This window comes from Salvelinus alpinus, chromosome 10, assembly GCF_045679555.1.
Source record: "Salvelinus alpinus chromosome 10, SLU_Salpinus.1, whole genome shotgun sequence".
NCBI lineage: Eukaryota > Metazoa > Chordata > Actinopteri > Salmoniformes > Salmonidae > Salvelinus > Salvelinus alpinus.
This window is the reverse complement of record NC_092095.1, coordinates 70,916,735-70,929,782: the sequence shown is the minus strand read 5'-3', so window position 1 is coordinate 70,929,782 and position 13,048 is coordinate 70,916,735. Positions and strand designations below refer to the sequence as shown.

Sequence of the window (13,048 nt, the reverse complement as noted above, 5' to 3'; positions counted from 1 at the left end):
TAGCAGGCCCAGACTATAACAGGCTATAGCAGGCCCAGACTATATCAGGCCCAGACTAGAACAGACTATATCAGGCCCAGACTAGAACAGACTATAGCAGGCCCAGACTAGAACAGACTATAGCAGGCCCAGACTAGAACAGACTATAGCAGGCCCAGACTAGAGCAGACTATAGCAGGCCCAGACTATAGCAGACTATAGCAGGCCCAGACTATAGCAGACTATAGCAGGCCCAGACTATAGCAGACTATAGCAGGCCCAGACTATAGCAGACTATAGCAGGCCCAGACTATAGCAGACTATAGCAGGCCCAGACTATAGCAGGCCCAGACTATGGCAGACTATAGCAGGCCCAGACTATGGCAGACTATAGCAGGCCCAGACTATAGCAGACTATAGCAGGCCCAGACTATAGCAGACTATAGCAGGCCCAGACTATAGCAGACTATAGCAGGCCCAGACTATAGCAGACTATAGCAGGCCCAGACTAGAACAGACTATAGCAGGCCCAGACTAGAACAGGCCCAGACTATAGCAGACTATAGCAGGCCCAGACTATAGCAGACTATAGCAGGCCCAGACTATAGCAGACTATAGCAGGCCCAGACTATAGCAGACTATAGCAGGCCCAGACTAGAACAGACTATAGCAGGCCCAGACTAGAACAGACTATATCAGGCCCAGACTATAACAGGCTATAGCAGGCACAGACTATAACAGGCTATAGCAGGGACAGGCTATAACAGGCCCAGACTATAGCAGACTATAGCAGGCCCAGACTATAGCAGACTATAGCAGGCCCAGACTATAGCAGACTATAGCAGGCCCAGACTATAGCAGACTATAGCAGGCCCAGACTAGAACAGACTATAGCAGGCCCAGACTAGAACAGACTATATCAGGCCCAGACTATAACAGGCTATAGCAGGCACAGACTATAACAGGCTATAGCAGGCACAGGCTATAACAGGCCCAGACTATAACAGACTATATCAGGCCCAGACTATAACAGACTATAGCAGGCCCAGACTAGAACAGACTATAGCAGGCCCAGACTATAGCAGACTATAGCAGGCCCAGACTATAGCAGGCCCAGACTATAGCAGGCCCAGACTATAGCAGACTATAGCAGGCCCAGACTATAGCAGACTATAGCAGGCCCAGACTATAGCAGACTATAGCAGGCCCAGACTATAGCAGACTATAGCAGGCCCAGACTATAGCAGACTATAGCAGGCCCAGACTATGGCAGACTATAGCAGGCCCAGACTATGGCAGACTATAGCAGGCCCAGACTATGGCAGACTATAGCAGGCCCAGACTATAGCAGACTATAGCAGGCCCAGACTATAGCAGACTATAGCAGGCCCAGACTAGAACAGACTATAGCAGGCCCAGACTATAACAGGGTATAGCAGGCCCAGACTAATACAGGCTATAGCAGGCACAGACTATAGCAGGCCCAGACTATAACAGACTATAGCAGGCCCAGACTATAACAGGCTATAGCAGGCCCAGACTATAACAGGCTATAGCAGGCCCAGACTATAACAGGCTATAGCAGGCCCAGACTATATCAGGCCCAGACTATAACAGACTATATCAGGCCCAGACTAGAACAGACTATAGCAGGCCCAGACTAGAACAGACTATAGCAGGCCCAGACTAGAACAGACTATAGCAGGCCCAGACTATATCAGGCCCAGACTATAACAGACTATAGCAGGCCCAGACTATAACAGACTGTAACAGGCCCAACACCATCGTGGAGTAACTACGATGGTGTTGACCCATCCTCAGTTTTCTCCTATCACAGTCATTAAACTCTGTAACCATTTTAAAGTAACCATTGGCCTCATGGTGAAATCCCTGAGCGGTTTCCTTCCTCTCCGGCAACTAAGTTAGGAAGTATGCCTGTATCTTTGTAGTGAAACCATCCATAGTGTAATTAATAACTTCACCATGCTGAAAGGGATATTCAATGTCTGCTTTTTTAAAATACCAATCTACCAATAGGTGCCCTTCTTTGTGAGGCATTGGAAAACCTCCCTGGTCTTTGTGGTTGAATCTGTGTTTGAAATTCTTTGCTGGACTGAAGGGTCCTTACAGATAATTGTATGAGTTGGGTACAGAGATGAGGTACACACTATTATTGCACACAGAGTCCAAGGAACTTATTATGGGATTTATTAAGCACATTTTTACTCTCCTGTTCCTAGCCAGGCAGCGTCTATTGTGCTATTTACTATTTATTATTTATTTAACTATTTGTTTCGGCTTGCCATAACAAAGGGGTTGATTACTTATTGACTCAAAACATTGCAGCTTTTCATGTTAAATTAATTCGTAAAAATAAATATATAAAAAATCCCCTTTGACATTATGGGGTATTGTGGGTAGGCTAGTGAGAATACCATCTAAATGTAATCATGTAGAATCCAGGCTGTAACACAACAGGATGTGGAGACATTATGGGGTGTTGTGGGTAGGCTAGTGAGAATACCATCTAAATGTAATCATGTAGAATCCAGGCTGTAACACAACAGGATGTGGAGACATTATGGGGTGTTGTGGGTAGGCCAGTCAGAAAACCATCTAAATGTAATCCATGTAGAATCCAACACAACAGGATTTGGAGACATTATGGGGTGTTGTGGGTAGGCTAGTGAGAATACCATCTAAATGTAATCCATGTAGAATCCAGGCTGTAACACAACAGGATGTGGAGACATTATGGGGTGTTGTGGGTAGGCCAGTCAGAAAACCATCTAAATGTAATCCATGTAGAATCCAACACAACAGGATGTGGAGACATTATGGGGTGTTGTGGGTAGGCTAGTGAGGAACATCTAAATGTAATCCATGTAGAATCCAGGCTGTAACACAACAGGATGTGGAGACATTATGGGGTGTTGTGGGTAGGCTAGTGAGAATACCATCTAAATGTAATCATGTAGAATCCAGGCTGTAACACAACAGGATGTGGAGACATTATGGGGTGTTGTGGGTAGGCTAGTGAGAATACCATCTAAATGTAATCATGTAGAATCCAGGCTGTAACACAACAGGATTTGGAGACATTATGGGGTGTTGTGGGTAGGCTAGTGAGAATACCATCTAAATGTAATCATGTAGAATCCAGGCTGTAACACAACAGGATGTGGAGACATTATGGGGTGTTGTGGGTAGGCTAGTGAGGAACATCTAAATGTAATCCATGTAGAATCCAGGCTGTAACACAACAGGATGTGGAGGAAGTCACAGGGAATACGTTCTGAAGACTCTGTGGTTGGTTTATTTTTGACCCTCACGTTGTCTTCAAGCACCCCTGTCACTATCTGTAACCACAGTCTAACAGTACATTATTTTAATGAGGTATTACAGCGAGACAGGGGGGGGGGGGAGGGGGGGGGGGGGGTGTGTGTGTGTGTGTGTGTGTGTGTGTGTGTGTGTGACCCCTGCTCTGTTAGACATTATTATACAAAGCTGTCTCTCTTATTCAGGTCAGATTAATGGAAATAGGGGGAGAAGTACTTTTTGGTTTTCTGGCTTCTCTAAGGTTGTGTCCCAAATGGCTCCCTATAAAGTGCACTACATCTGACCAGGGCCCATAGGGTGCCATTTGGGATTCATCCATTCTGTTCTGTACTGCATTTGTGCATGTCATAATCTGAGGGCTTTAGGGGAAATATGATTTTCAATATTGTTATAATGAACCACAATCCTACTTTGGGACTGGAGTTATGTTATGTTTATTTTGTTAGTCTGTGAGGGGCTTTAGTTTTGTTCTCTCTCTTTCTCTCTCTCCTCCTCTTTCTCTGTCTCTGGCTCTCTCTCCCCCTCCTCTCTCTCTGTCTCTGGCTCTCTCTCCCCCTCCTCTCTCTCTGCCTCTTGCTCTCTCTCCTCCCTCCTCTCTCTCTGCCTCTTGCTCTCTCTCCTCCCTCCTCTCTCTCTCCCCTCCTCTGGCTCTGGCTCTCTCTCTCCCCTCCTCTGTCTCTCCCCCCTACTCTCTCTCTGCCTCTTGCTCTCTCTCCCCCCTCCTCTCTCTCTGCCTCTTGCTCTCTCTCCCCCCTCCTCTCTCTCTGCCTCTTGCTCTCTCTCCCCCCTCCTCTCTCTCTCCTCCTCTCTCTCTCCTCCTCTCTCTCTCCTCCTCTCTCTCTCCCCCCTCCTCTCTCTCTCCCCCCTCCTCTCTCTCTCCTCCTCTCTCTCTCCTCCTCTCTCTCTCCCCCCTCTCTCTCTCTCTCTCTCCCCCCTCCTCTCTCTCTCCCCCTCCTCTCTCTCTCTCTCTCTCCCCCCTCCTCTCTCTCTCCCCCCTCCTCTCTCTCTCTCTCCCCCCTCCTATCTCTCTCTCCCCCCTCCTCTCTCTCTCTCCCCCTCCTCTCTCTCTCTCTCTCTCTCTCTGCCTCTTGCTCTCTCTCCCCCCTCCTCTCTCTCTCTCTCCCCCCTCCTCTCTCTCTGCCTCCTCTCTCTCTGCCTCCTCTCTCTCTCCCCCCTCCTCTCTCTCTCTCTCTCCCCCTCTCTCTCTCTCTCTCTCCCCCCTCCTCTCTCTCTCTTTCTCTCTCTCTCTGCCTCTTGCTCTCTCTCCCCCCTTCTCTCTCTCTCTCTCTCTCTCTCTCTCTCTCTCTCTCTCTCTCCCCCCTCCTCTCTCTCTCTCTCTCTCTCTCTCTCCCCCCTCCTCCCTCTCTCTCTCTCTCTACGTGTAGGAGGGTGATGGGGATGCGTACATGCGAGTCTCGTTGTCTGTTCAGTGGCTCTAAGGGAGAGGTGTGTAATGTGGAGCCTCTTCTTACTGCCCCGGACCTGAAGGATCACCCCATCACACAGTACTCTCTACTGGCCATGGCCTCTCTTACTAAGGTAAACCCTGTACCAGCTTTCTCCAACTGGTGACAATTATTTGGTCCCCCTAGTTTTCTGGGCAAAAAAATACAACTTATTTTTATTGAAATGTTTTATTTTTGGACATAAACTGTAAAAGCACTAGCAAATCAGCTCCAAATTATTTTAATTTAGGAAATATGTTCCCTAGTATTCCCACGCGTAATAGAGAGAGGGATACACTGAGTGGCCAGTTTATTAGGTACACCACCCTGTTCACAAATGGTTTGCTCCTACAGACAGTCGTGTGGCTATATAAAGCAGGAATCAAGGCATTCAGTTACTGTGGGAACGTTGGACGGCTCAAAACGACCTGAGCGACTTGGAGCGTGGTAAGATCATCGGTTGCAGGATCTCAGAATCTGACAGCCTCCTGGGCTTTTCACGCACCACACTCTAGTGTTTACGGAGAATGGCGTGACCAACAAAACATCCAGTCAGCGGAAGTCCTGAGGGCGAAAACAGCTGGTTGATGAGAGGTTGAAGGAGAATGGCGTGATCAACAAAACATCCAGTCAGCGGAAGTCCCGAGGGCGAAAACAGCTGCTTGATGAGAGGTTGAAGGAGAATGGCGTGACCAACAAAACATCCAGTCAGCGGAAGTCCCGAGGGCGAAAACAGCTGCTTGATGAGAGGTTGAAGGAGAATGGCGTGACCAACAAAACATCCAGTCAGCGGAAGTCCCGAGGGCGAAAACAGCTGCTTGATGAGAGGTTGAAGGAGAATGGCGTGACCAACAAAACATCCAGTCAGCGGAAGTCCCGAGGGCGAAAACAGCTGCTTGATGAGAGGTTGAAGGAGAATGGTAAGAATCGTGGGAACTAACAGGCTGCCCACAAACAAGCAAATAATGTCATCTGAACGGCATCTGGGACACACAACTCCTCGCTCCTTGTCACGGACGGGCTCCTGCAGCAGACAACCACACCGGGTCCTATCACACAACTCCTCGCTCCTTGTCACGGACGGGCTCCTGCAGCAGACGACCACACCGGGTCCTATCACACAGCTCCTCGCTCCTTGTCACGGACGGGCTCCTGCAGCAGACAACCACACCGGGTCCTATCACACAGCTCCTTGTCACGGACGGGCTACTGCAGCAGACAACCACACCGGGTCCTATCACACAGCTCCTCGCTCCTTGTCACGGACGGGCTCCTGCAGCAGACAACCACACCGGGTCCTATCACACAGCTCCTCGCTCCTTGTCACGGACGGGCTCCTGCAGCAGACAACCACACCGGGTCCTATCACACAGCTCCTCGCTCCTTGTCACGGACGGGCTCCTGCAGCAGACGACCACACCGGGTCCTATCACACAACTCCTCGCTCCTTGTCACGGACGGGCTACTGCAGCAGACAACCACACCGGGTCCTATCACACAACTCCTCGCTCCTTGTCACGGACAGGCTACTGCAGCAGACAACCACACCGGGTCCTATCACATAGCTCCTCGCTCCCTGTCACGGACGGGCTCCTGCAGCAGACGACCACACCGGGTCCTATCACACAGCTCCTCGCTCCCTGTCACGGACGGGCTCCTGCAGCAGACGACCACACCGGGTCCTATCACACAGCTCCTCGCTCCTTGTCACGGACGGGCTCCTGCAGCAGACAACCACACCGGGTCCTATCACACAACTCCTCGCTCCCTGTCACGGACGGGCTCCTGCAGCAGACGACCACACCGGGTCCTATCACACAACTCCTCGCTCCCTGTCACGGACGGGCTCCTGCAGCAGACGACCACACCGGGTCCTATCACACAACTCCTCGCTCCTTGTCACGGACGGGCTCCTGCAGCAGACAACCACACCGGGTCCTATCACACAACTCCTCGCCACGGACGGGCTACTGCAGCAGACAACCACACCGGGTCCTATCACACAGCTCCTCGCTCCTTGTCACGGACGGGCTCCTGCAGCAGACAACCACACCGGGTCCTATCACACAGCTCCTTGTCACGGACGGGCTACTGCAGCAGACAACCACACCGGGTCCTATCACACAGCTCCTCGCTCCTTGTCACGGACGGGCTCCTGCAGCAGACAACCACACCGGGTCCTATCACACAGCTCCTTGTCACGGACGGGCTCCTGCAGCAGACAACCACACCGGGTCCTATCACACAGCTCCTCGCTCCTTGTCACGGACGGGCTCCTGCAGCAGACAACCACACCGGGTCCTATCACACAGCTCCTCGCTCCTTGTCACGGACGGGCTACTGCAGCAGACAACCACACCGGGTCCTATCACACAACTCCTCGCTCCTTGTCACGGACGGGCTCCTGCAGCAGACAACCACACCGGGTCCTATCACACAACTCCTCGCTCCTTGTCACGGACGGGCTCCTGCAGCAGACAACCACACCGGGTCCTATCACACAACTCCTCGCTCCTTGTCACGGACGGGCTACTGCAGCAGACGACCACACCGGGTCCTATCACACAACTCCTCGCTCCTTGTCACGGACGGGCTCCTGCAGCAGACGACCACACCGGGTCCTATCACACAACTCCTCGCTCCTTGTCACGGACGGGCTCCTGCAGCAGACGACCACACCGGGTCCTATCACACAACTCCTCGCTCCTTGTCACGGACGGGCTCCTGCAGCAGACAACCACACCGGGTCCTATCACACAACTCCTCGCTCCTTGTCACGGACGGGCTCCTGCAGCAGACGACCACACCGGGTCCTATCAGCTAGAAACAAGAAGACGCGGCTCCAGTGGGCGGCCATCACCAACACTGGACATATAAGTAGTGGAAAAACATTGCCTGGTCTGATGGATGTTTCGTCATGCTGATGGCAGTCAGGATTTGGTGTAAGCAGCCAAGGCGTGATCCTGCCTGGGGTCAACCGGTAAAGGCTGGTGGCGGTGGTGTAATGGTGTGGGGAAGCTGTTCCTGCCACACGTTAGCTTCCTTGATACCAATTGAGCAACGTTTCCATGTTCTGGAAAATTCAGGTTGTTCTGGAGGCAAAGGGGAGGGGGGGGGGGTCTGACCCAGTACTAGATGGGTGTACCTAATAAACTGGCCACGGAGTGTACGTGATCGTATACAAAATGTAAGCAAGGTTTGAAATGATTATGTTTAAGTCAAATGTTATATCTGTTTGGGCTTCTTGCGGTCAATTTGCATCTAGGAATGATTTGTAATTATGTTCCGGCCCCCTGACCATCCGCTAAAGAAAGAATAGGCCTGCAGCTGAATCTGGTTGATGATCCTGTCCTATACACTACACCCTACACCCTGTACACTACACCTTACACACTACACCCTGTACACTACACCCTGTACACTACACCCTGTACACTACACCCTACACACTACACCCTGTACACTACACCCTGTACACTACACCCTGTACACTACACCCTACACACGACACCCTGTACACTACACCCTACACATGACACCCTGTACACTACACCCTACACCCTGTACACTACACCCTGTACACTACACCCTGTACACTATACCCTACACCCTGTACACTACACCCTACACCCTGTACACTACACCTTACACACTACACCCTGTACACTACACCCTGTACACTACACACTACACCCTGTACACTACACCCTGTACACTACACCCTACACACGACACCCTGTACACTACACCCTACACATGACACCCTGTACACTACACCCTACACCCTGTACACTACACCCTGTACACTACACCCTGTACCCTGTACACTACACCCTGTACACTACACCCTGTACACTACACCCTGTACACACTACACCCTGTACACTACACCCTGTACACTACACACTACACCCTGTACACTACACCCTGTACACTACACCCTACACACGACACCCTGTACACTACACCCTACACATGACACCCTGTACACTACACCCTACACCCTGTACACTACACCCTGTACACTATACCCTACACCCTGTACACTACACCCTGTACACTACACCCTGTACACACTACACCCTGTACACTACACCCTGTACACTACACCCTACACACTACACCCTGTGCTCCCTACTGTCTATGACATCCCTCACCAGACACTCCATCTTCAGTGTGTTCTATACTGGGTGACACATGACATTGACACCCTACAGTCTGTTCTGTACTGGGTGACACATGACATTGACACACTACAGTCTGTTCTGTACTGGGTGACACATGACATTGACACCCTACAGTCTGTTCTGTACTGGGTGACACATGACATTGACACACTACAGTCTGTTCTGTACTGGGTGACACATGACATTGACACACTACAGTCTGTTCTATACTGGGTGACACATGACATTGACCCCCTACAGTCTGTTCTGTACTGGGTGACACATGACATTGACCCCCTACAGTTAACAGTAAACTATGTCATTGTTATTTTTGTCTTGCTCTTCAATTCCACTGAGAATATTTGTCTGTTTTCAATCCACCACGAGCTTGTTCCTTTCAGATTCTGGTGATCGGACTGAAGCCTTCTCTCAAAGTGTGGATGACATTTCCCTATGGCAAGGTACCTCTTCTCTCATCTCCCTCATAACCCTTCCTCTCTCTCGTTATCCTTCTCTTCCCCCTCTCCCTCACAACCCTTCCTCTCTCTCGTTATCTTTCTCTTCCCCCTCTCCCTCACAACCCTTCCTCTCTCTCGTTATCCTTCTCTTCCCCCTCTCCCTCACAACCCTTCCTCTCTCTCGTTATCCTTCTCTTCCCCCTCTCCCTCACAACCCTTCCTCTCTCTCGTTATCCTTCTCTTCCCCCTCTCCCTCACAACCCTTCCTCTCTCTCGTTATCCTTCTCTTCCCCCTCTCCCTCACAACCCTTCCTCTCTCTCGTTATCCTTCTCTTCCCCCTCTCCCTCACAACCCTTCCTCTCTCTCGTTATCCTTCTCTTCCCCCTCTCCCTCACAACCCTTCCTCTCTCTCGTTATCCTTCTCTTCCCCCTCTCCCTCACAACCCTTCCTCTCTCTCGTTATCCTTCTCTTCTCCCTCTCCCTCACGACCCTTCCTCTCTCTCGTTATCCTTCTCTTCTCCCTCTCCCTCACGACCCTTCCTCTCTCTCGTTATCCTTCTCTTCCCCCTCTCCCTCACAACCCTTCCTCTCTCTCGTTATCCTTCTCTTCCCCCTCTCCCTCACAACCCTTCCTCTCTCTTGTTATCCTTCTCTTCTCCCTCTCCCTCACAACCCTTCCTCTCTCTCGTTATCCTTCTCTGACCTCTCTTCCCCCTCTCCCTCACAACCCTTCCTCTCTCTCGTTATCCTTCTCTTCTCCCTCTCCCTCACAACCCTTCCTCTCTCTCGTTATCCTTCTCTTCCCCCTCTCCCTCACAACCCTTCCTCTCTCTCGTTATCTTTCTCTTCCCCCTCTCCCTCACAACCCTTCCTCTCTCTCGTTATCCTTCTCTTCCCCCTCTCCCTCACAACCCTTCCTCTCTCTCGTTATCCTTCTCTTCCCCCTCTCCCTCACAACCCTTCCTCTCTCTCGTTATCCTTCTCTGACCTCTCTTCCCCCTCTCCTTCCCACCCTCTCTGTGACCTCTTCTTTGTTGCTTGTTTTAATGGGATTTTGCCTCACTGTAGAACGGCGCGAGCTAAAGGCCCATAATGTTTTATATAGCATCCTAACCCTTTATTGAATGTCACAATCATAACATGCCTAGAGACTGGAGGCTGGGGGGGGGCACAATAGACGCTGCTGCTTTGAACAGAACAGGAGACTGGAGGCTGGGGGGGGCACAATAGACGCTGCTGCTTTGAACAGAACAGGAGACTGGAGGCTGGGGGGGGCACAATAGACGCTGCTGCTTTGAACAGAACAGGAGACTGGAGGCTGGGGGGGGCACAATAGACGCTGCTGCTTTGAACAGAACAGGAGACTGGAGGCTGGGGGGGGCACAATAGACGCTGCTGCTTTGAACAGAACAGGAGACTGGAGGCTGGGGGGGGGGCACAATAGACGCTGCTGCTTTGAACAGAACAGGAGACTGGAGGCTGGGGGGGGCACAATAGACGCTGCTGCTTTGAACAGAACAGGAGACTGGAGGCTGGGGGGGGCACAATAGACGCTGCTGCTTTGAACAGAACAGGAGACTGGAGGCTGGGGGGGGGCACAATAGACGCTGCTGCTTTGAACAGAACAGGAGACTGGAGGCTGGGGGGGGCACAATAGACGCTGCTGCTTTGAACAGAACAGGAGACTGGAGGCTGGGGGGGGCACAATAGACGCTGCTGCTTTGAACAGAACAGGAGACTGGAGGCTGGGGGGGGCACAATAGACGCTGCTGCTTTGAACAGAACAGGAGACTGGAGGCTGGGGGGGGCACAATAGACGCTGCTGCTTTGAACAGAACAGGAGACTGGAGGCTGGGGGGGGCACAATAGACGCTGCTGCTTTGAACAGAACAGGAGACTGGAGGCTGGTGGGGGCACAATAGACGCTGCTGCTTTGAACAGAACAGGAGACTGGAGGCTGGGGGGGGCACAATAGACGCTGCTGCTTTGAACAGAACAGGAGACTGGAGGCTGGTGGGGGCACAATAGACGCTGCTGCTTTGAACAGAACAGGAGACTGGAGGCTGGGGGGGGCACAATAGACGCTGCTGCTTTGAACAGAACAGGAGACTGGAGGCTGGTGGGGGCACAATAGACGCTGCTGCTTTGAACAGGAGACTGGAGGCTGGGGGGGGCACAATAGACGCTGCTGCTTTGAACAGAACAGGAGACTGGAGGCTGGGGGGGGCACAATAGACGCTGCTGCTTTGAACAGAACAGGAGACTGGAGGCTGGGGGGGGCACAATAGACGCTGCTGCTTTGAACAGAACAGGAGACTGGAGGCTGGGGGGGGGGCACAATAGACGCTGCTGCTTTGAACAGAACAGGAGACTGGAGGCTGGGGGGGGGCACAATAGACGCTGCTGCTTTGAACAGAACAGGAGACTGGAGGCTGGGGGGGGCACAATAGACGCTGCTGCTTTGAACAGAACAGGAGACTGGAGGCTGGGGGGGGCACAATAGACGCTGCTGCTTTGAACAGAACAGGAGACTGGAGGCTGGGGGGGGCACAATAGACGCTGCTGCTTTGAACAGAACAGGAGACTGGAGGCTGGGGGGGGGGGCACAATAGACGCTGCTGCTTTGAACAGAACAGGAGACTGGAGGCTGGGGGGGGGGCACAATAGACGCTGCTGCTTTGAACAGAACAGGAGACTGGAGGCTGGGGGGGGGGCACAATAGACGCTGCTGCTTTGAACAGAACAGGAGACTGGAGGCTGGGGGGGGGGGCACAATAGACGCTGCTGCTTTGAACAGAACAGGAGACTGGAGGCTGGGGGGGGGCACAATAGACGCTGCTGCTTTGAACAGAACAGGAGACTGGAGGCTGGGGGGGGGGCACAATAGACGCTGCTGCTTTGAACAGAACAGGAGACTGGAGGCTGGGGGGGGGGGCACAATAGACGCTGCTGCTTTGAACAGAACAGGAGACTGGAGGCTGGGGGGGGGGGGCACAATAGACGCTGCTGCTTTGAACAGAACAGGAGACTGGAGGCTGGGGGGGGGGGCACAATAGACGCTGCTGCTTTGAACAGAACAGGAGACTGGAGGCTGGGGGGGGGGGGGCACAATAGACGCTGCTGCTTTGAACAGAACAGGAGACTGGAGGCTGGGGGGGGGCACAATAGACGCTGCTGCTTTGAACAGAACAGGAGACTGGAGGCTTGGGGGGGGGGCACAATAGACGCTGCTGCTTTGAACAGAACAGGAGACTGGAGGCTGGGGGGGGGGCACAATAGACGCTGCTGCTTTGAACAGAACAGGAGACTGGAGGCTGGGGGGGGCACAATAGACGCTGCTGCTTTGAACAGAACAGGAGACTGGAGGCTGGGGGGGGGGCACAATAGACGCTGCTGCTTTGAACAGAACAGGAGACTGGAGGCTGGGGGGGGCACAATAGACGCTGCTGCTTTGAACAGAACAGGAGACTGGAGGCTGGGGGGGGCACAATAGACGCTGCTGCTTTGAACAGAACAGGAGACTGGAGGCTGGGGGGGGGGCACAATAGACGCTGCTGCTTTGAACAGAACAGGAGACTGGAGGCTGGGGGGTGGCACAATAGACGCTGCTGCTTTGAACAGAACAGGAGACTGGAGGCTGGGGGGGGGGGCACAATAGA

General features: G+C 52.6%; 1 protein-coding gene across 7 annotated transcripts in view; it reads left to right on the top strand.

Moving 5' to 3' along the window:
• The window catches only part of vps8 (VPS8 subunit of CORVET complex), a 97,420-nt gene that overhangs the window by 4,802 nt on the left and 79,570 nt on the right, over positions 1 to 13,048 (top strand). For all 7 annotated transcript variants that reach the window (XM_071330845.1, XM_071330849.1, XM_071330844.1 and 4 more), the window contains exons 9-10: positions 4,704 to 4,857; positions 9,331 to 9,390. In XM_071330845.1, the coding sequence (XP_071186946.1) occupies positions 4,704 to 4,857; positions 9,331 to 9,390 (214 nt within the window). The remainder of the gene's footprint in view (positions 1 to 4,703; positions 4,858 to 9,330; positions 9,391 to 13,048) is intronic.